The sequence below is a fragment of the Suillus subalutaceus genome (genome assembly GCF_016647625.1).
Source record: "Suillus subalutaceus strain FC151 chromosome Unknown DFJ58scaffold_55, whole genome shotgun sequence".
In the NCBI taxonomy this organism is placed as follows: Eukaryota; Fungi; Basidiomycota; class Agaricomycetes; order Boletales; family Suillaceae; genus Suillus; species Suillus subalutaceus.
The window spans coordinates 173,091-192,870 of NW_024540304.1; the positions used below are offsets into that span (position 1 = coordinate 173,091).

Consider the following 19,780-nt stretch of genomic DNA (forward strand, 5'->3'; position numbering starts at 1 on the left):
ACAATAGAGTGGTGAGTTACGACGGGTAAAGTGGGGGTACTATACAAATGTATGCGAAAACAATGTACGATTGAATCAATGCGGGGCTGTGAAAGTGCGGGGAGGATAGTTAGGTGACCCAATCAGCAATAGTAAGTGGTGTAGATCTAGGTTAAAAAATGAATTTAAAGATAGCTTACTGAAGGATCCCGATAGGGATCCCAATCTCTCAGAAGCCTGAGATTCAATTCGAGTGCTTGCCCCATCGCAAGAGGCCCTCGTATATCGAGTACATCACCGCTGCGTTAGGTACAACGCGCATCAAATGTGCACTCAGTCCGCCGTAAAGGGAGCGGGCCCCCTCTTCAGCAATGACGGTCCGCAGCGTTTGCCAAAGACCAGTGTACTTCACGACGCCGTTCACAGACGGTTGTCGTAGTCGCGTCCGTAGAACCTGTCCCATATGAGGCAAAGTCATTTATGCGGGCCTAAGGACGCACCTCATGGGGATATGTGATCAAACTGGCGACACACTTCGCGGTTCCGGCACTACCAAGCATCCCAAACCACTCGCCCATACCTCCACAACCTTCGGGGTTCGTAGATAACCGCTTCAGGCGCTCATAGAGCACCCACTGAATAGTTCCCTCTGTCACGCCCAAGTAACTAGCACTCAAGCCCTTGTAAAAGCCTTTAATGCCCTCCTCACGGAAGATCTGCGTGATCATCCTGAAACTGCCTCCGGGGGCGCGTGAAGGTCCAGCGGTTGCTCCCGGATTCGTACTTGCGATTGAGGGATGTCGACGTTCCGATGCTGTGAGCTGCAGACGTGTCTTGACAACCCAGATAGGATTCGTTGCTGTGCCTGTTGCAATACCAGCAACTGCAGCTGCGGCAAGGTGGACATAGGAGTTTTCTTGTCCGTGGTTGAAGTAATTGGCAATGATTTGCTTGCCGTTACCGTACGTATAGAAATTGATAGAACGGGCGGGTATGACACCGACTAAAGTTGGTCCAAGGCCCTTAAAGAGCGCTCCTGGAGACTCATCGCGGTATATGTCACTGAATCGCGAGACCTCCTCAATATTTCATCGCGGTTGTATTAGGAATGTAAATTATACACACCGTAGAATGTGTCCTGTCTCGACGAAATTCCACAACAAACCACCCGAGCGTTGCGGGAGCGCCGCAACACCACCTCCTACAACCCCGACTGAAGTGTGTTTTTCCCTGAAAAGACTGGACTGCAACCGCGTCTTGACAACATCAAATGGACTCGTGACGATTGCACCACACATTCCACCCAGACTATCACATGACAAAAACACGTCAAGAAACCATATTATACACACATGAAGTGTGTGCTCACCCTCCCGCAAAGAAATGCTGATATGATTTTGCCGGTAGGAGACTACTGGATGCAGTCGGGTTTGTCGTAGTTGGAGGTAAATCGGCCATTGTATCGATCTAGCGAATATCCTCCCAAAGAAATAAGTCCACCAACTTCTAAGATCCAAAAGACAGTTATGAAGAAGCCAGAAGGAAAGGAGTGAGGGGGGATTTTAACGACGCCAATTTTTTTCATTACAAGTCACGTGGTAAGTGAAAATAATGATTAGATTATGCAGATAACCGCGTTTTTGATCATGACTCTTCCACCACATTTTTACTTCAAGTAGGTCGTTCACTATAGAAGGACCTTCAGATACAGGCTACTGAAGACATGTTTGTCCTATCCATAATAAAAGTGAACATTTCTCCGACAGTCTTGTTACTTAGCATTGACTTATTACCCTAGGATACCATTGCAATTCTGCCAGCAAACTTTGGTGTGCCTCCAGCACAAGCTCTCATTGCTGAAATAAACAAAAAGTATGCCAATAGAGTCCTCCACGACGTAGGGCTGTGTATCTGCGCGTTTGATCTAGTGGAAGCGGGTGAAGGCAAAGTACGATACGGAGATGGGTGTTTATGGTATAAAGGTGCGTGCTCGAAATTTCAGCCTGTCCTGTGACCGCGACTTATCCTAATGATCAGTCAGATTCAGAATGGTTGTTTTTCGACCATTCGCATCGGAAGTGATCCTTGCTAAAGTGAAGTCATCAGACGAAGACGGCATTCGATGTATGGATTTTACTTCCTTCTCTCATGATTACTAATTGTACCAGTGAGCGTAGGATTTTTCGACGATATCTATGTGCCTTTAGCATATCTACCACAACCATCTGCCTTGTATGTCCTGTGACCTACCATTCTCTCCAAGCTACTCACAGCTGCCTTCAGTGACCCAAATGAGCGTGCTCATTTCTGGCTACCAGACTCAGAAGCAACAACCCCGCACGAACTTTTGGAATCTGCAACAGCAGACCGGATGTACATCGACCAAGGGGAAGTAGTACGGGTTCGCGCTGAGGCTGATGAATTTTACGACGACGAACCTGGTCCGCCAAAAGCATCGGAGGGTGTCGCAGTAAAACGAGAGGCCCGGCGCGCACCATATAGCATGATTGTGAGTTTGCAAGTATGGGTCGTATTCGCTAGCTAATAATTCTTTCTGCAGTGCTCCATTGCAGAACAGGGACTTGGGCCTGTCCCGTGGTGGAAGAGCGCGCAGCCTGATGGCGATGCTATGGACGAGGCATGATTCGCTTCCTCCATTCTGCTTTCAATTGCAATGATATTCCAACGTGCATTGACACTAGCACACGATTTCAACATTATCACACATTGTTACGCCTGACGTGGGGGACCAAGCCGTCGTCTCGCGTGTGTTTGCGCCAACAGGTCTTCCTGAAGAGCCGGCGTGTGGAACCGCGCACTCGTTGCTCGTACATTCCCGGTTGGCTCGACTCCTGAATAAAGATCAGGATGGGATGTAGATTGGAAGGTGGGCGCGACTTGACAAAGGTGCCTTGTTTGGCTCTATATCTACGCGGAGGCTTCCGAAAAAGGTGAATACCACTTGAAGTCTCGGAGCATGAGTTTAACCTGTGAGACAATCCACGATGGGGGGCAGGAAGTCATATGTCATCGATACCAAGAACATCCATCCAATGTGCAGGGGAATTATTATTTCTCCGGGATCCCATATTGTCTGTTGTTGCAGCAATGCTTGTGCGTCAAGCTCATACTCAGTACTCACTGGCAATAACGGAAGTGTGAGCTCACAGCGGGTAAACGTTTGTGATGCGGAGCTCGCACCTGTCTACAAGTTTCTCCTACTCATGCTATTTAATTTTCAGCAACACGTAGGTCAAACGTTTTTGGGCACGTACCAGAGACCTCTCGTAACCGTTTAATAAGGTCAGTATCGAGAACGCGTTGACTAAGTTTGGACGCTGAACCAACTTGAGTGTGACGGAATATTATAGCCGGGGCATTTATCATCGCTATCCGACAAGAATGATTTGGCACTCATTGTAGCAGTCGAATGTACGTTCGGGACAGCTACCATGTCGACGATAAGTATCTTGGACTGTGAAAATGTCGGATATAGCACATTGATATGTCGATTTGGCCATTTGCTATTGGAATTTTGCTGTTCTAGGTCATCAGTGACATGTCTACGCCGATTATCGCGGCAGACTACCCATGGGAACGGCTGGAAACATCCATCATCGTCAGTGACTGCGTGGACGGCCTAGTTTTGGCCATCCTAGACGCGCAAGTTGCACATGTCATATTCCTAACATTCCTGAATTTAAGTTCTCAATCATGGCAGGCATCCTTCTGAGCCATCGTGCAAGACATGGAGTGTTATCGCGCTGACAGGTTTAATCATGAATGCACGCTGCCCTCGTGATATAGGAAGTGGTATGCTCAGGGTGGAAGCCCGCAACTTTTTCCAGTCTCAACCACGGATCGGAAATGAGTATAGTTCCATCCCGCGCCACATACTGTGAGCTCCGGTTCCCCTCGAAAGATCTTGTTTACACCAATCCTATGTACCAAAGGCATGATTGGTCTGACAAAGACTCGGAAGCGGTCAGTGTTGCACATCTTTACTTAAGTGATACAGCTGACTTTGACACAGGCGGCAATATTGGGTAACGTAGATCGCGCACTGGCCCGCCCCAGGATAATCGCTGGTACATAGACATTAAAATTTAACTCCGGCATGAGGACTCGGTGACCCTAGGGCCAGCGGGACTTCAACGTTTGAACCCTCGCACTCTGTATGACCTCGATTGCACTGTTTCATGGTTTATGAACATCAACACGTACTTCAGGCTTCACAGTACATCAAAATTTTGAATGCACACGGAAAATACTCGACGACACTTTCCACCACTGGGCCGCCCCTTCTGTGAACCTTTCGCGCGTGCAACATGTCCAGATATTTCTAGGCAGCTGTCTCGCTCTGTAGCACCTTGGTGCCATGACTTTGCGCATGATGGCCCCAACCCATCGGATTACTGAATTCTGTACTGCTCAGCACCGCAGGGCCGTGCCTCCACCTTAACATTCCTCGGGATTGGCACAGCACTTGAAATTTTGCACTGGTGGTCGACGTGCAGTGTGATGCAGCGCTCATATACACGAGCATGCGCCGAGTTTGAATTCAGCTGAGATTTGCCTCTCCCCATATACAGGCAGAGCATGGATGCCCCACCTTCGTCGCAGCTTCCGAGGCATAGTAGCAGCAGGCCAAGTTATGTCACAATCCCATTTTCCGTAATCCCAATATCAACCACCTGCGAATGTCACGCGTGGGCGGGTGCTATGCATAAGCCTTCTTATAGTAGGCGCCCTTGGAGTATTCCGTGTACCAGCAAATGATTGCCAGCAAAGTCTCCTGGTGGTGGTGACGTGTTCAAGCTCAAGCAACAATAAATATCGTACTATTCTGTTCATAAGCCGATCTGTATAACTTTAAGCCTAAGCAGAATTGTGCGCGGTCCATGACATCATGATTGTGATCATTTGACGGCAGTGAATTGCTTACCGAGTAGTACCAGTAGAATCGGGCCCGTTCTCGGAGCCGTCACTTGCTGTATGGATAGCATTAAGCCTAATAAGGGTTGGGCAGGGCTAGAGCCTAGCGTACTGATTTCCTACCGACTAGCAGAGTCGGGAACCATTTGGGAACCGCGCGAGTCCTGGCTGCAGGTCTCCGCTAGCCCGGAATGGAATCACGGGATGGTGGCGGAATATGACTCAAGGATGACTAGGCGCGTGAGTAGTGACTGCCAGAAAGGGTATTAATAATGCACGATGTCTGGGGTGACACAGCAAGTTATTTCAGTGACTGAGCGACTTGGAATACATTGAAATGGCGGCCTAAACCTCCCCATTCCACAACCACAATGGCCGCCCAAAGCAGCTCTACCTTTGCAAATCCTCCAAACTATGCTTTTACCTCTCATCGTCTTCATCGAACTCTACATGCCTCTGACAAGCAACCAATTGTCCTTGTAGCATGTGGTTCCTTCAACCCCATCACATACCACCATCTCCGAATGTTTGAGATGGCAAGTGACTTCGTTCGGCAGAACACCAATTTTGAGATTGTTGGTGGATATCTCAGTCCTGTCAGTGAGGAATACGAGAAGCCAGGACTGGCTCGAGCCCATCACCGGTATGTGCGGCTTTTGGGCTGCGCAATCTTATCTTCGAATCCATATTGACACGAAATAGGGTCAATATGTGCACGCTCGCTACAGAGCAGGAGTCTTCAGGGCTAATGGTCGACTCGTGGGAGGCATTCCAGAATTATCAGCGCACGGCTGTCGTCCTCGACCACTTTGATTACGAGATCAATACAGTTCTTGGCGGGATATCTACCCGAGATGGTGAACATCGTGACGTTCGGATCATGCTTCTTGCTGGATCGGACTTGATCAGCACCATGTCTGAGCCAGGTGTTTGGTCTCATAATGATGTCAGTTACACGTGTTGCGCATGTGCTCCAAGCTAATGGGCGGATTCCTAGCTCGATCGCATACTTGGACGCTATGGCACATTTGTTATTGAACGAACAGGGTCCAGTATGGATCAGGCGACAGATAGCTTGGCGCGCTGGCTGAACAGCATCTATCCTATCCCCCAGCTGGTCCAGAATGATGTTTCCTCGACGAAAGTTCGGTTGTTCTTTCGTCGGGGTCTCTCGGTTCGGTACCTCATCCCAGCTGCTGTTATTGATTATATAAAGCAGAACTATCTATACCTAGACGACGGGTCGGGCCCGGAGAAAGAAAAGGGGAAGGACAAAGAGAGTGGAGAAGCCGAAACTAGCCTTCGAGACGGCGGGTTTCTACTACAATTATAACTTGCTTCCAGTTGATACCTCGGATGATCTATTTACCTTGAAGGTAGAAGAATATGTATTCCTCCATAGCTTGTGACGGAAATGCCAGTTTCACTCCACCATCTTGGATACTAGACAAACTGGATAGCATCTCGTTCACGAAAGAAATCTTAAGTGTGCACATTAAATTTAAGTTGGGGTCCGTGTTGTCAAAAGTAACTGATAGCGCTCGCCTGACCACCCGGACGTGACGACAAGCGCCATATATATATCAGAGACATTTTGCAGTACCTGACTCCATTTCCCCCTTTTCCCGATACTACTTAAGACGACGAATGCCCATACCTCAGTGAGCTCACTACCCGTGACTGAGGTGTGCATTATCCGTTCTTTCTATTATATCATTATGCTCGTTACTTGACGTCGTGTAGGCTCGTGTTTAGGTCCGTAGTACTACATGAATAGTCTCACTACCCGTGACTGAGGCTCGTGTTTAGCTCTCACCTTTTCACACGTGTTGGTGTTCCTGACATAGTTTTCAAATGGACCACTTGAGAAAGCTTGCAGAAGAAATGTATCACTCATCCATACATTCCATGCATGATCCACACATTTTCTTTTGCAGTCAGGTGGCCCCAAACCCGAGCCATTTGAAAGCTAGTGACGGGCGCGGTCTCACTCGGAGTCGCGGCGATGCACCTCAGATGGAATCGGAAGTAGTAAAATGCACTAGTAGAGCCCACACGCTCAAGAGAGTCATAACGGTCGTGTACTCACGGTCACTGGCTTGTCTGAGTCTCCATCGTTGTAAGGGATAAATAACATTTGGCCTTTGCAGGTCAAAGGCACATAGAAGACTTCATAGGTCCCTGTTGGAAGCTCCCGCATAGTTATTGAGGGAAGCCTGTGTGATAAATGTAAATTAGATACATGCCACTAGTAGCTGCTGTGCTTTAGAGTAGTTGTTGGCAGAGACGAACCTTGTGACTCTGGCTGTGTGTGATTTGAGTGCTTCTTTGATGGGATAGTGGGCTTTGTTTGAAAATAGTGTCTCATTCCGTCCGATTTCCAGGGGGCGGCAGAACGAAGAATGTTTTCTTCTGAGATAATCGAGGTACTCAATCTTGAGATGATAATCTGAGCGGAGTCTCGTCACAGATCAGAAAACCTGGGACTCGCAATGACCGGGATCATGACTCCAGTGGCAATGTCATGGGCAGGATCCCATTAGCGATGCGGCTGGATCCACAAGCTGACTAGAGCCATTGAAACGCCATCACTGAGTGATATTCAGGACACATTCCACCACCAGTTCCAAGACTATCAGAGCCCGTGAGGTAAGGCTGTGTATCAAGCGTCACACCACCTGCCCATTGCACAGCTATCATACCCATATCTAGATTGGGGTGGGGTATGACTCCACGATAGATTAACGGCAGGGGATTAATCGAATAAACTTTAAGCTCAATCGTCATTAATATCGTGGCGCCAGTCAGGCGCACTTGCTGAGGCTGCCAGAGTCATATTCCTTCCACAGTCGCTCCAACGCTAATAGAGGTAGGTACTGTCGATCACCATCAGTTCTTGCACTCTTGTGCTTGCATGAAATATAGTAAATGCGAATCTGTAATGTCGTGAGCGTGGTGTCCGTAGTGCACGAGATGCGATACTGGCCTCAGCGTCATTGTTCCAAGCTGTAGTGCCAATGAGAAGGGGTGAATCATACAAACAGCTCGCGTAACAAACGAGGGGCCACGTAGTTAGAAAACTACCCAGCTGTCATGTCCTGCAGAAAATTCCTATCTCCGGCGAAAGGTGTCAAAGACAGGACTGACGCAAGTGCACTCCAAACACACAAAAGAGCGGGTTACGAAGTTGGCAAAATGATGGCAAGAAGACGGAGATAAGAAAGGGTACACCGTCACGGTTGGTAGAGGGCTCAGGGGAAGAGAAGAAAAAGATCGGAAGCCTCACAGAACGTGAGAATGTCGACATCAACAGTGACTTCCTGCAAAATGTCGTATCAAGCTACGGTGAGCCTTGCTGAGCCCCGGGTTCAGCGAGGCCGACCGTAGTTCGACACGCCAGTCAAGCAAACCAGTGGCTTAGCGCCGTTCAAAAGTGCCCTCGTTATGAATACACCACGAAATGGAAGCTGGAACACAAAAAAGATATTTGCATCCTAATGTATACAGGACCGGAAATTATTGGTGATGGCGACGTGCGGAGTGGCGGCGTGAATCTAGTGCCAGTGAAGGATAGAATGTTCATGACGGGTTCAACCAGCGGAACGCCAATTATTGTCGTTGATGAGTCATGATCGAGGATGAAATATCGTCTTTCAGGCCTTCAGCCGGCAGTGGTTGAGATAGATCCTTGTCACCATGTTTTCAAGTTGTAGTTACTATCAATAAGCCGTTTTTATTGTTCTCCCTGTGTTATTCCTCCTCGAAAACCGAGTACACACAGGCGCCGAGTACTGGTCCTAGTAATAGGTTGTTCCTCGACTAATAAGTATCTTCGATGATTCGCATGCATTGAGATGTCTACAAAGGAAAGCACTGCATAAATTTGTACGTATAATATGTGAGGGACTGCGGAAGTGCATCGATCTTTGAAAGATACTGCATGCAATAATAGATAGAAAGTAACGTGGAGTATTGATGTAGGATATACAGAGGACGTGTCGTCAGAACTCGTGGTTGAATACATCGCTCTCGCCCTGCAATGCGGCAGCGTGGTCATTCTCCACCGCTGCATCCCCATTGCCTTGTCTCCCAGACCCATATGTTCCACCGCCTGCATCTTCTGGCACCTCCAGATCAACACTCGATTCTGCTCTGCGCGAGTAGGTCGACTCTAGATCACCATCATCGCCAGTTGTAGAGCGATTCTTTGACTTCTTCTTTCGTTTTTTCTGCTCGGGGGCGGTATATGCATCTTCCGTTCTTGCCCACCTATCTTTCTTCTTTTTCTTCTTCCGCGCTGGAGCGTCTCCCTCAGGAACTATATCATTGAAGTTGGCAGGGTAACGCCAACGAGAACTTCCTGATTCAGCTGAACGCATGCTACCTTCACGTCCGGGATTGTAGAATGATTCATCATCAGCCTTCCAGAGAGCACTGCCATTGGTTGGCTTGGTAGAGGAATCCTGTGTGGTTGAGCGGCTTGGTGACGCTTGGCCCTCCTCTAGAGGCTGGTCATCCAGAGCAGAGTTTGGATTACGGTCATTGTATCTCCCTGCCCACTGAGAACGTTGTTCATGACGCTTGATGGTTGAAGTGTCGACAAGGCCGTAGCGCTCGACCCACTTGGGTGTGCGGCGGTGATTCTTGTTGTTCCTAACATTCTACAATTCAGGACACGTCAGTACTTTAATCTACAGAAACAATGCGGCTAGCGCTCCTATTACCTGTATGTAAAAGTTGTGCACATGTCCTGGGATAAGGAAGTTACTTGAATGCAATCAAACTGTGGTGATCACAGTGCATACCTGGAATGTATCCGCAAATCGTGAGTAAAAGATTCAGCCAGAAATCCTTCCCGATACCGAACCTCTGCTGCCACAGCTGTATTCAAATGACTCGTCAGCACTCGGTTCCACGATAGCATTCCTTACGACAAGATCGCAAAGATACACACCCAGTGGGGGGAAGAGCGTCCCCATAACGAAGAGTATGACGGCGTACACATGGTATCGCTTGACCTTTGGTTTCGCCGGTTTGTTAGTCTTTGCAGCTGGCATGATGATGCTCGCCGTAACCGACGTTCATGAAAGGGAGTAAGAGTAAGGTACAGCATGACAAGTTGCCGCTTGCCACTTGGCGTTGCTGGGCCGCCGCAATCTCTAAAAGAGGAAACGACACGTGAATGATGCCGTTACCTAAACAAGCGTCGCAACATCGTGTTCAAGCACCATCCGTTATTAGACTTCAAAGCTTCAGCGTTAACCTCGACCATCCATACTGTGCTCATCGGTGAGCGCAACGTGTACATATCTCGGTGAGTAATGGAATTGTTAGATCTATATATTTAGTTTCAATGTCCTCGGCAGGAATCACAATTTGACCTGTTTCGCACTAGGTCTACACTCCGAGCTGGAGGCACTTCACAATTTCTATAATGGACCATGATGAAAACGAACCGGTGCTCGACCTCTCAGATGTCGTACACGATGAACCTTTGGGCTCTGATGAAGAACAGATCCATAGTGGAGATGAGGTCGACGTGCACGCCCCTTCCTCATTCTCCGATTCATCACACCACGGACATTCGCCACACAGTGGCGTACCCCTTTCCCTCGACCCGTCGGTGTCTCCGGAGCATTTCTCAGTAGAAATGCTGGAGCGCGAAATCGCCAGTCTCCTTCACCAGAATGCGACGGCTGCATCTGCTGCACTCCTAAGTGCCGCCGCCCAGCAGCGCCAGGCACAAAACGAGCACGACCACGATTCCTCCATTCAGGATTCCGCTCCAGATGATACACATAAAGTCAGCGATTCTACAACTGCTGGTGATACTATTTCTGGTCTTGGTCTTAATCTTCGTAGTATCACTGCCATGCTGCAAGCAGCACACGCGCAGGCTTCATCCCACGAGCGCCATGCTGAATCATTGAAGCTCCACGACACGGAGCTTGAGCATGGTCTGCGTACTACGCGCACCGCCCCCGCGTTCCATTCTCTAACGGCTGGCGATGCTGATGACTATATAGTGGATGGTCCTCGAGAATTGGGGCCTCGGGACTTGGACCTCCTTTACCCCGCACAAGAGATAAGGAATGACGAACATAACGACGACCGAAATGGGAATGATGCTGCATGTTCCCCACAACACAAACCTCGGACGGATGTACCAGATGCCCACGAAGGCGTGCCTGGAGAGTTCAATGATATCAGTGACATATTGAATCATCTTTCATCACATTTTGACACCGAACCAGAAACGGATCCCACTCACGGACACCTTCAGGCACCATCGACCGAAAGTACATCCCCCATATCTCGTTCTCGTACCACGCCTGCCCAGTCACCCGTGCGTTCTAGCCAGCATCTACCCAGTCCATCGCGCCCCACTCCACAACCTATTGCTTCTACATCGACAGCGCCAAAGAAGTCTCCCGAAAGCAAGAAGTCAAAGAAGGGGAAAGATAAAGATAAAGATAAGGAGCAAAATGGCGAAAAGGAGAAGGCAATAAATATACATGCCTGTGAAGAACCGCTATGTCGCAAGACATTCACCCGAAGGAGCGATCTCGCGAGGCACATGCGGATCCACACCGGCGAACGACCGTTCGTTTGTAACCATGGCGGATGTGGAAAGACGTTTATTCAGGTTTGTATTGTTTATCAGATTACACGCAGCGTCTTACAACTTTTCTGTCACATAGCGATCTGCATTACACGTTCATCAACGGGTACACACTGGCGAGAAACCGCATTCTTGCGAATATCCAGGGTGTGGAAAGACTTTCGGGGACTCGAGCAGTCTCGCACGGCACCGGCGAACGCACACAGGAAAACGACCCTACAAGTGTGAAGATCCAGAGTGCGAGAAAACGTTTACACGTCGCACGACGCTCACCCAACATATGCGAACTCACGATCCAACATGGGAACCAGATCCTAACATGTGGGTGTCCAAGCTTAATGTTGTATCCATAGGTACTGATTGGATGATGCAGAAAATACAATTTCAAAGCCAAAAAACAAAAGGTTTCTGACACAACGGAAGATCTCGAGCTAGAAGAATCAGTGCGCACTATTTCTGCACTATTTTCGCAGACTGGGGGCGTCGCAACCAGGCCCCTGGTGGCTAGTGCACCGGGTGAGCCACTTGAAGCCAGAGTGGCAAGTATCAGTGCAGAGATCGCTGCTGCAATTGCCCAGGCATCTTCACGAGCGCTGGACGAGGACGAAGATGAAATGGAGGAAGAAGAGGGGGTTGACGATGATGATGGATGGTGCTCTGGGCATGAAATTGGGAGACCTGAGAGCATAGTGCCCAATACGAGCGGGATCAGAGGCAGTGGTAGTGATGACAATGGTGGGAAGGGTATTGCAGGCGTGGAAGACAACGATGAGGACAGCGACACTTTTCCTATCCCACTACGGACACGCAAGGGTAAGGAACCGGTTTCTTTGGTAGGAATCAAGAGGAAACGATGATTAAGCTCCTGTCGGCCGGCTCGTGTATGTATTGATATTCTGCTTTTACGTATTCGCTGTATAATCACAGGGAATTCATTCACGTTCGGGGTAGCAGGGTCTCCGACGTATGCCGGATCTAGTGGGTACTGTGAGAACAACCTGCTGAATCTTGACAACGACACTGGGAAGCGAATCCATCATCAAGGTGTTTATTGAAATCTCCGTTTCCATCCGCATAGCAGACGGGCAGATATAACGCTTAAGTATTGTGAAACATTTCCATGTTTCCTTGCTCGCACTTTACAACACCTTACCTAGAACTATAATGGCGTCGGTCTCAGAACAACCCCCTAGCACGGATCTGATCACCTTGAGCAGGTGAGCATGGATATGTTCCGGTAGAGTGCGAAGCTAGACACTGACGACTTGCAGACATGTGATGGACGATCAGCTGCGACTGGGAACAACCGCTACGGGAGATCTCACTCTCTTGCTCATCGCTATCCAAGTGACTAGCAAGTTCATCGCAACCAATGTACGAAAAGCCCGGCTCATCAACCTGTATGTCATTTAACTACACGAATGCTTGTATTTGGAACACCCCTGATATAACAGTCAGTGTCGGCCTTGCTGGCGAGACCAATATCCAAGGCGAGGAACAGAAGAAGCTTGATATTCTATCCAATGACATCATGGTCAACGCCCTGCGGGCGTCTGGAAAGACCGCAGTCTTGGTCTCGGAGGAGCTTGACAATGCTATCATCATCGAGGAGAAAAACAGGGGAAAGTACTGCGTAGTTTTCGACCCGCTTGACGGCAGTAGCAACATCGATGCCGGTGTCAACATCGGGACTATCTTCGGCATTTACGCTGTGGTGCGTCTCTTTCACGTTGATATCTTCATTGCCTGATCCGCTTTTGCAGAGACCGGACTCTGATGGAACTATAGCAGATGTGCTCAGACCAGGGAATGAGATGGTTGCTGCAGGATACACCATGTTAGTCGTCCATATGACTGCCTTTCCAAATGTCCTCACATCCATCTAGGTATGGTTCCTCAGCGAACTTGGTTCTCTCCACTGGGTCTGGTGTCAACGGCTACACCCTGGATGCCGCTCTTGGAGAGTTTATCCTCACTCACCCTGATGTATGAAGCCACCTCCTATCTCGTACCCGTGATGTTCCTAATCTATTCTCCAGATAAAAATACCTCCTCGCGGCAAAATTTACTCCTTCAACGAAGGCAACTCGATGTATTTTTACCCTCCCGTGACCAACTACCTAAACTCGATCAAGTATCCGAAGACTGGTTCTCCTTACTCTGCTCGGTACATCGGGTCGATGGTTGCAGATGTGCACAGGACACTGTTATATGGAGGGATTTTCGGCTACCCTGACGATAAGAAGAGCAAGTCTGGGAAATTGCGATTACTATACGAGGCATTCCCCATGGCCTTCCTGACCGAGCAAGTAAGTGTTTCAAGGTGGACCCTGGTTAACTCATTACTAACCGCATTACACAAAGGCCGGTGGAGTCGCAACTACGGGCACGAAGCGCATCCTTGACATTGTCCCAACGAGCATACATGAGCGGTGCTCTGTGTTCCTTGGGAGCCGGGATGATGTGCAAGACCTTATGAAATTCTATCCCAGTGAGAATGTATAATCAAGACTAGCGACTAGTGATACGCTTTTGTATCGAAGTATGTACAGCCATGTTCAATGGATTAATTTTGTGAGGATGATTCATCATCGCGTGGTTTTTGCGTGGATAGCTTCGCCCAATGAGCTGATTTGAAATTGAAAGTCCTCGGAAACACGATTTCTCGCCGCTCGGAGCTTTGATAGACTAGTTCGAGGCTTTTGGACGTCACAGGCTGGGCCTTTTATCAGATTCAGGAGTGCTGGCATACAGTCATCCTCAGTAATGCGTAAGCATTGGCAGTTCCAAGAAGGTGTGTGCTTAAGATCCATGCTGGTGAATTTGATGGCCATGTTTGTCGGACAAGATTGCTAAATCCCTAAGGCCTTCGGTCTTCGAATTATAGGAGACTTCGACGAATGAGATTTGACGCGATATTTGCGCAATAGCACGCGCTGTTACCATTGTTGGGCCAGTACGAGACGTGTTCGAGAGATTATACTTAAGGAGGACCCTCAGTACGAGAGACGTGTACGTACGTGTAAGAGTCGGAAACAAGGTTCGAGTGTTGGCATTAAATTTAATATTGACAACGCGGTATCATGGCGGTTTTAGGTTCACTAGCGGTGCACCCCCCAGATTCCCGAACCTAATTATTATGCAACATTTACATAAGTTCTTGACGAAATAACTCAAACACCCTCGAGGACAACCGGTATACTCTTGATCTACCGCAGGGCTGAAGATCGGTCCATCGGCGCCGTAGCCCAAGATGGTTCCTGGTATCACGGACAAACATACAATGTGCTGTCACCTGCCAGGTCCTGCCTTGTCAGACTCAGCTTATCGGAAATATTGGAAATATTAGTCATTTTCTGCCAACAGCGCTTAGTGAGCACGCAATAAGTACCAGAAATCTAATCAGTCTATTTTTCACCACACCCCCACCAACTGTCTTACACGCATCGCCATTATCAAACAATAACTCACGCCATCTCGACTCATCCATGGCGCCGCACTTGCAAGGACTCAATCTCGTCCATAATAATTCTCCTGCACCACAGGACACTCATGACCTCCTAGCATCCTCGCCTTTCCCCGACTTCTCAGCCCACCTTGACCTGTGGACAAATCTTGCGTTTGAGACTGATGAACCTCTGAGTCATATCAAGGGAAAGAGAAAGTCGGTGGACGAATCGGAAGAAGAAAGTGCTGCATCTCCTTTAGGCCTGCCTACCCATGACGGCCACGAAAACGTCGTGCACCCGGCTAGCACTACCATCACAGCCCACTCCGAGGCCCAATCCCCACAGTTCGATCTGAATGCGTTATTGGCTGGATTTGGCATTGACCCAATCTCACTCCCGCAATTGGCGCCCGCACCCGCGGAGAATGTGACAGCGCCTTCGCTTGCACAATTGCTTGCTTTGCATACTGCTCAAGGAGGGACTTATTCTGTACCCCCTCCTCCCCCTGTTGTACATGCTCAGCCTGCCTCACAGCCTGCTACTAAGCGGGCTCGTACATCCAAAAACTCGGCGTCTACGGAGGCATTCGACCCTGCCTCCCCGCTTTCGCCCGCTGGGGAAGAGACCCAAGGTGATTTCATGAATCCCTTATCCGCCGCGGAAGACAAGCGTCGCCGCAATACCGCTGCTAGCGCACGGTTCAGATTGAAGAAGAAGGAACGGGAAGCCGCGCTTGAGCGGCGCGCAAAAGAGCTTGAGGAACGTGTTGTTGAACTTGAACGCGAGTGCGAGGGCCTCCGTAGGGAGAATGGGTGGTTGAAGGGGCTCGTGGTGGGCGTAACTGGCGCGGGTGCGAAATAGGAGGTCAACGAACGGCGTAGCGCCGTGGACGACAGTCTTACTGAGTGAGGCTTAAGCGCCCTTGGCGTTTGGTGCCGGTGACTTCTTGCCATATCCCTTCGCGGGGTGATTGGGAGGGCATTGTTTAGGAAGAGCTTGACTTTCTATCGCACGATATTGTGACGATGGAGCATCTTGTGGAGACCACTAAGATGGTGGGCACCATGAAGTATTGACCAGACTCTGTATTATTATCGATAATTTTTGATTGTTTTACTACCCTTTCATGAATTCGTTATTGAGATACGGCTCTTATCATGCTAAGTTAAGTTCAGGCATAGATATGGTTTGTGATCCACCATGGTTGACAGTCGTGTGTTTGCGGCCGGTTTATAACCGATACCTTCTATCGTTCTTTAGGCATGTGTCCAGTCTATAATCAGCTGTTTATTTGGCCTTGTTGAATTCTCAAGTCCATACCTAAATTAGGTATTCTCGATGGTCCGTGCGTTAGTGAAGAAGGTATAAAGTGGCTGTCTGAACGACTTGAATCTTTACCACTCTGGCCTTTTGGCTTAGATCAAGTGTAGTATCTGTTCTTAATAGTTTAACCACTATTATGAGGGCACCGCCCTCATTCTTTGGTTATCAAATTTTTGCCGCCCTTGTCCTCTCGAGCTCTGCTTGCAACTCGAGGGGTGTGATGACCTTGCTACTGCACTATCGGCTTGTGTCGTCGGGGGTTCCTTTTTCGGAGTTCTTGTCTCTTTGCCGAGTTGGTCACTCTGTAGTCTTTTGACTACTTATGGCCTTTGGCAAACAGATCATGCAACTTTGTTTTGTATTTCGTATGAGATCTTATTCAATGTATCGGGTGTAATTTAGCCTCGGCTATCCCAAATATTGTCGGTAGAAGTGTGCAAGGAGCTAAATGACTAGGTTTGAGACCGGCCTGGCCTATATAATTATGGACAAGTCAAGTGGAAGGACGTATGTCAGACTGGTCACGAGTCTACTAAATGACCGCATGACGTTGGTCGGACAAATGTTCATGCATATGGTGCCACTTGCTTTGAAACGAATAAGGGAGCGGTGAAGCGCTGGGGTGCCGACGCCTCTCGTTTTTGCGTTCAGATTATCCTAGTCATGGGTACAGGGCTACCGCTATGGCTCAAATTTCTCGATCAGGCATGTGCCCGTTGTTTTGACCCAGAGGAAGTGCTGAATCCAATTTCTACAGACATCCAAAATCGTGACCACATTGACTGCCGCAGTCCTTCTCTATACCCGTTCTGCAGGTGTCGCATATTTCGTGACTGGCGCGGTCTTATGTGCAGCGCTTGCCAAGTCCATAAAGAGGGCAATACGACAGGAACGCCCGGTACTGCACTCCGGACGCAAAGTATCTTATGGGTGCGCAAATTCCAGTGACGCATACAGCCTGATTACATCGTCAACACACTCCTGCAGAATGCCTAGCTCACATGCGTCCGCATGCACCTTCTTCGCCACATATATTACGATAACTTGCCTTCAGCTACCTGTTCACCCTACCTTGCCCAGTTCTGCTATGTTCGTTCCAGTGGTCATCTTACCGTGGACATTCATGGTAGTCGTGTCAAGGGTCTGGTTGGGCCATCACTCATGGCCGCAGGTTGCGGCAGGAACCGCCCTTGGAGCCTGCTGTGCTAGCTTTTGGTTTAAGCTATGGATGGACGATGCAGCTGACATCAAGACAACTGCATGGGAAGTCGAAGCGATGGTAAAATCATGGCTTGAACAATGATTTCATGAGCATGTATATACCGATTCCCTACACTTAGAGACACTTATGATTTTTTGTTGGTGACTGCAGTGAGTGATCTGTCGGCTGTGTTTCTATCTTTCCGCTAATCTTGTTTCGGAAAGTTTTTTTTAGACATACACTATTTCCTGCCTTGAAGTAAATTTCTTCTCCTTGCGGCTGTCAGGCATTGGGTTTTTGTTCAATCGTTTCCCCGTCTTTGTTGTCAGATAGACTCAGGATATACGACGAATGCAGGTCAGCGTTTATAGGATATTTCTGTCTCCTCTAACGGTTTCCGGAAGAATGGGGTTATATTCAGTTCATTGCTATAGGTCGGGATAAGTTAGACCGGCTGGTGTCTTTAACTGCCAAGCATGGTCGTCGCCTCACGCTAAACATTCCTTCTCGTCTTCATGGTCTGATTGGGAAACTATATTTTCGCTGTTGCCAAGTAGGACGACAATTCATGTACTTGGTTCGCGTCTAGTAGTAGTAGTATGTGTTGGTAGACGGACTTAGCCTACTAATTTTGTGTCGAGTGACCGATGCATTACGCGTGCCAGGGTCTCCCTCCTACTGGCGATACCTGACTAATGTAGTGTGTCAACAGAGAACTACGAGAGGTTCGACTATGTTTGCGGTCCACATGCAGTCGGCAACCTAGGCTTAACATGAAAATAATTGCACGATAGGAATTTGACTCGTAGGAAGGCCATTACACTCACCTGCTGTAGAGTCTGGGTTGGCGTTCATGGTATTCATTGGTACCTGAACCATACCGAGCAGTCGCAAAACTCATTAGCAAAGAAGCGTCATCGAAAACCTAGGCCAACAACAGATCAGTAAATTAGAGTAGCAGTATTGAAAACAAATGCATTGGTGTCGCCTGAGTAGTTCAGGAGATACTTAATTCAAGCTTCGGCGTTGCGTGCCAGTTTAGTTTAAAGTCCGACAGTTATCTAAGACTACCATTTTTAGACGTGTATTGTGCGAGGGGTCGTGTGCGTGTACGGTGTGTATGTGCGGTCAACTTCGAAATGTACTCGGCTTTAATTTAGCCTCAGCTGTCCCATTGTCGGTAGAACCGCGCATGGAGCTAAATGACCGTATAACTGTTGGTTGGACAAATGTTCATGCATTGCTTTGAAACGAATAAGAGAATGCCGACGCCTCTCGTTTCTGTGTTCAGATTAATATCCAAGCGATGGGTACAGGGCTACCGCTATGGCTCAAATTTCTTGATCAGGTATGTGCCTGCTGTCTCGACCGAGAGGAAGTGCCGCGGCTGAATTCAATTTATACAGGCGTCCAAAATCGTGACCACGTTGACTGCCGGAGTCTTTCTCTATACCCGCTCGGCAGGTGTCGCATATTTCATGACTGGCGCAGTCTTATGTACAGCGCTTGCCAAGTCCATAAAGAAGACAATACGACAGGAACGCCCATTAGTGCGCTCCGGACGCAAAGTATCCTATGGGTGCGCTAATTCGATCCACTTCCAGCGACGCATACAGTCTGATTGCATTATCAACACACTCTTGCAGAATGCCTAGCTCACATGCGTCCGCATGCACCTTCTTCGCCACATATATTACGATAACTTGCTTGCACCTACCTGTTCACCCTACTTTGCCTAGTTCCGCCATGTTCGTTCCAGTGTTCGTCTTACCATGGGGATTCATGATAGTTGTGTCAAGGGTCTGGTTGGGCCATCACACATGGCCGCAAGTTGCGGCAGGAGCTGCCCTTGGAGCCTGCTGTGCTAGCTTTTGGTTTAAGCTATGGATGGATGATGTGGCTGGCATCAGGACAACTGCATGGGAAGTCGAAGCGATGGTAAAATCATGGCTTGAACGATGATCTCAGGAGCGTGCATATATCCATTCCTTACGCTTAGGGGCTTTCATGATTTTTTGCTAGTGACTGCAGTGAGTTCGGTCCGCTGTGTTTCTATCCTTCCGCTAATATTGTTTCGGAATTTTTTTTTGGACGTACGCTAGTTGCCGCCTTGAAGTAAATTTCTTCTTCGTGCGGCTGTCAAGTGTTAAATCTTTGCTCAGTCGTTTACCCATCCTTGTCAGATAGATAGACTCACGATAAATGCAAATCAGCGTTTATGGAAGATTTCCGTCTCCTGCAACGGTTTTCGGAATGCCACCTGAAGTCATA

At 48.6% G+C, this 19,780-nt stretch overlaps 10 protein-coding genes across 10 annotated transcripts; 8 read left to right on the forward strand and 2 right to left on the reverse strand.

Annotated features, from left to right (window-relative positions):
• Positions 1-223: 223 nt before the first annotated feature.
• Positions 224-1,437, reverse strand: DFJ58DRAFT_716473 (mitochondrial carrier protein RIM2; the record flags this gene model as incomplete). The annotated part of the gene is made up of 4 exons (XM_041384222.1): positions 224-433; positions 480-1,041; positions 1,105-1,287; positions 1,349-1,437. 4 exons carry the CDS (start codon positions 1,435-1,437, stop codon positions 224-226), a joined length of 1,044 nt encoding a protein of 347 aa, XP_041243770.1.
• A 186-nt stretch (positions 1,438-1,623) lies between these two features.
• DFJ58DRAFT_391752 (RNA polymerase III subunit Rpc25-domain-containing protein) lies at positions 1,624-2,813 on the forward strand. The gene is made up of 6 exons (XM_041380165.1): positions 1,624-1,726; positions 1,778-1,961; positions 2,017-2,103; positions 2,148-2,211; positions 2,263-2,488; positions 2,540-2,813. Exons 1-6 carry the CDS (start codon positions 1,703-1,705, stop codon positions 2,621-2,623), a joined length of 669 nt encoding a protein of 222 aa, XP_041243771.1. The 5' UTR covers positions 1,624-1,702; the 3' UTR covers positions 2,624-2,813.
• A 2,416-nt stretch (positions 2,814-5,229) lies between these two features.
• On the forward strand, positions 5,230-6,349 carry DFJ58DRAFT_789379 (uncharacterized protein). The gene is made up of 3 exons (XM_041390203.1): positions 5,230-5,557; positions 5,617-5,860; positions 5,912-6,349. Exons 1-3 carry the CDS (start codon positions 5,286-5,288, stop codon positions 6,245-6,247), a joined length of 852 nt encoding a protein of 283 aa, XP_041243772.1. The 5' UTR covers positions 5,230-5,285; the 3' UTR covers positions 6,248-6,349.
• Positions 6,350-8,643: 2,294 nt separating this feature from the next.
• DFJ58DRAFT_789383 (uncharacterized protein) lies at positions 8,644-10,039 on the reverse strand. The gene is made up of 4 exons (XM_041390204.1): positions 9,867-10,039; positions 9,720-9,783; positions 9,639-9,664; positions 8,644-9,575 (listed from the first exon to the last, which is right to left on the reverse strand). Exons 1-4 carry the CDS (start codon positions 9,969-9,971, stop codon positions 8,916-8,918), a joined length of 855 nt encoding a protein of 284 aa, XP_041243773.1. The 5' UTR covers positions 9,972-10,039; the 3' UTR covers positions 8,644-8,915.
• Positions 10,040-10,146: 107 nt separating this feature from the next.
• Positions 10,147-12,510, forward strand: DFJ58DRAFT_789385 (uncharacterized protein). The gene is made up of 4 exons (XM_041390205.1): positions 10,147-10,228; positions 10,281-11,560; positions 11,616-11,857; positions 11,910-12,510. The coding sequence occupies exons 2-4, from the start codon at positions 10,349-10,351 to the stop codon at positions 12,391-12,393; spliced, it is 1,938 nt and encodes a 645-aa protein (XP_041243774.1). The 5' UTR covers positions 10,147-10,228; positions 10,281-10,348; the 3' UTR covers positions 12,394-12,510.
• A 13-nt stretch (positions 12,511-12,523) lies between these two features.
• Positions 12,524-14,123, forward strand: DFJ58DRAFT_703563 (fructose-1,6-bisphosphatase class 1/Sedoheputulose-1,7-bisphosphatase). The gene is made up of 7 exons (XM_041383657.1): positions 12,524-12,753; positions 12,808-12,936; positions 12,995-13,250; positions 13,300-13,373; positions 13,423-13,522; positions 13,576-13,845; positions 13,901-14,123. Exons 1-7 carry the CDS (start codon positions 12,701-12,703, stop codon positions 14,039-14,041), a joined length of 1,023 nt encoding a protein of 340 aa, XP_041243775.1. The 5' UTR covers positions 12,524-12,700; the 3' UTR covers positions 14,042-14,123.
• An 832-nt stretch (positions 14,124-14,955) lies between these two features.
• On the forward strand, positions 14,956-16,140 carry DFJ58DRAFT_789392 (uncharacterized protein). The gene has a single exon (XM_041390206.1). The coding sequence runs from the start codon at positions 15,025-15,027 to the stop codon at positions 15,844-15,846; it is 822 nt and encodes a 273-aa protein (XP_041243776.1). The 5' UTR covers positions 14,956-15,024; the 3' UTR covers positions 15,847-16,140.
• A 252-nt stretch (positions 16,141-16,392) lies between these two features.
• DFJ58DRAFT_391873 (uncharacterized protein) lies at positions 16,393-16,790 on the forward strand. Its single transcript, XM_041380166.1, has one exon. The coding sequence runs from the start codon at positions 16,445-16,447 to the stop codon at positions 16,622-16,624; it is 180 nt and encodes a 59-aa protein (XP_041243777.1). The 5' UTR covers positions 16,393-16,444; the 3' UTR covers positions 16,625-16,790.
• Positions 16,791-16,812: 22 nt separating this feature from the next.
• DFJ58DRAFT_391875 (uncharacterized protein) lies at positions 16,813-18,037 on the forward strand. Its single transcript, XM_041380167.1, has 3 exons — positions 16,813-17,013; positions 17,066-17,679; positions 17,734-18,037. The coding sequence occupies exons 1-2, from the start codon at positions 16,972-16,974 to the stop codon at positions 17,609-17,611; spliced, it is 588 nt and encodes a 195-aa protein (XP_041243778.1). The 5' UTR covers positions 16,813-16,971; the 3' UTR covers positions 17,612-17,679; positions 17,734-18,037.
• Positions 18,038-18,631: 594 nt separating this feature from the next.
• Positions 18,632-19,499, forward strand: DFJ58DRAFT_391896 (uncharacterized protein). Its single transcript, XM_041380168.1, has 3 exons — positions 18,632-18,857; positions 18,916-19,088; positions 19,156-19,499. Exons 1-3 carry the CDS (start codon positions 18,816-18,818, stop codon positions 19,469-19,471), a joined length of 531 nt encoding a protein of 176 aa, XP_041243779.1. The 5' UTR covers positions 18,632-18,815; the 3' UTR covers positions 19,472-19,499.
• The last annotated feature ends 281 nt before the right edge of the window (positions 19,500-19,780 follow it).

What these genes read in the sequence shown, in the direction of transcription:
- DFJ58DRAFT_703563 (XM_041383657.1), top strand. Translation starts at nt 12,701, where the DNA reads ATGGCGTCGGTCTCAGAACAACCCCCTAGCACGGATCTGATCACCTTG. An exon ending in AAAGCCCGGCTCATCAACCT is followed by an intron (nt 12,937 to 12,994) that starts GTATGTCATTTA and finishes TATAACAGTCAG; the next exon opens with TGTCGGCCTTGCTGGCGAGA. An exon ending in TTATCCTCACTCACCCTGAT is followed by an intron (nt 13,523 to 13,575) that starts GTATGAAGCCAC and finishes TCTATTCTCCAG; the next exon opens with ATAAAAATACCTCCTCGCGG.
- DFJ58DRAFT_789392 (XM_041390206.1), top strand. Translation starts at nt 15,025, where the DNA reads ATGGCGCCGCACTTGCAAGGACTCAATCTCGTCCATAATAATTCTCCT.
- DFJ58DRAFT_789383 (XM_041390204.1), bottom strand. Translation starts at nt 9,971, where the DNA reads ATGCCAGCTGCAAAGACTAACAAACCGGCGAAACCAAAGGTCAAGCGA. An exon ending in CGCTCTTCCCCCCACTGGGT is followed by an intron (nt 9,784 to 9,866) that starts GTGTATCTTTGC and finishes CTGTGGCAGCAG; the next exon opens with AGGTTCGGTATCGGGAAGGA. An exon ending in GATTTGCGGATACATTCCAG is followed by an intron (nt 9,665 to 9,719) that starts GTATGCACTGTG and finishes TCCTTATCCCAG; the next exon opens with GACATGTGCACAACTTTTAC.
- DFJ58DRAFT_391875 (XM_041380167.1), top strand. Translation starts at nt 16,972, where the DNA reads ATGGGTACAGGGCTACCGCTATGGCTCAAATTTCTCGATCAG. An exon ending in GGCTCAAATTTCTCGATCAG is followed by an intron (nt 17,014 to 17,065) that starts GCATGTGCCCGT and finishes CAATTTCTACAG; the next exon opens with ACATCCAAAATCGTGACCAC.
- DFJ58DRAFT_391752 (XM_041380165.1), top strand. Translation starts at nt 1,703, where the DNA reads ATGTTTGTCCTATCCATAATAAAA. An exon ending in CTACCACAACCATCTGCCTT is followed by an intron (nt 2,212 to 2,262) that starts GTATGTCCTGTG and finishes AGCTGCCTTCAG; the next exon opens with TGACCCAAATGAGCGTGCTC. An exon ending in GCGCACCATATAGCATGATT is followed by an intron (nt 2,489 to 2,539) that starts GTGAGTTTGCAA and finishes TTCTTTCTGCAG; the next exon opens with TGCTCCATTGCAGAACAGGG.
- DFJ58DRAFT_789379 (XM_041390203.1), top strand. Translation starts at nt 5,286, where the DNA reads ATGGCCGCCCAAAGCAGCTCTACCTTTGCAAATCCTCCAAACTATGCT. An exon ending in CTGGCTCGAGCCCATCACCG is followed by an intron (nt 5,558 to 5,616) that starts GTATGTGCGGCT and finishes GACACGAAATAG; the next exon opens with GGTCAATATGTGCACGCTCG. An exon ending in GTGTTTGGTCTCATAATGAT is followed by an intron (nt 5,861 to 5,911) that starts GTCAGTTACACG and finishes GCGGATTCCTAG; the next exon opens with CTCGATCGCATACTTGGACG.
- DFJ58DRAFT_789385 (XM_041390205.1), top strand. Translation starts at nt 10,349, where the DNA reads ATGGACCATGATGAAAACGAACCGGTGCTCGACCTCTCAGATGTCGTA. An exon ending in GTGGAAAGACGTTTATTCAG is followed by an intron (nt 11,561 to 11,615) that starts GTTTGTATTGTT and finishes TCTGTCACATAG; the next exon opens with CGATCTGCATTACACGTTCA. An exon ending in TGGGAACCAGATCCTAACAT is followed by an intron (nt 11,858 to 11,909) that starts GTGGGTGTCCAA and finishes TGGATGATGCAG; the next exon opens with AAAATACAATTTCAAAGCCA.
- DFJ58DRAFT_391896 (XM_041380168.1), top strand. Translation starts at nt 18,816, where the DNA reads ATGGGTACAGGGCTACCGCTATGGCTCAAATTTCTTGATCAG. An exon ending in GGCTCAAATTTCTTGATCAG is followed by an intron (nt 18,858 to 18,915) that starts GTATGTGCCTGC and finishes CAATTTATACAG; the next exon opens with GCGTCCAAAATCGTGACCAC. An exon ending in GGACGCAAAGTATCCTATGG is followed by an intron (nt 19,089 to 19,155) that starts GTGCGCTAATTC and finishes ACACTCTTGCAG; the next exon opens with AATGCCTAGCTCACATGCGT.
- DFJ58DRAFT_391873 (XM_041380166.1), top strand. Translation starts at nt 16,445, where the DNA reads ATGAGGGCACCGCCCTCATTCTTTGGTTATCAAATTTTTGCCGCCCTT.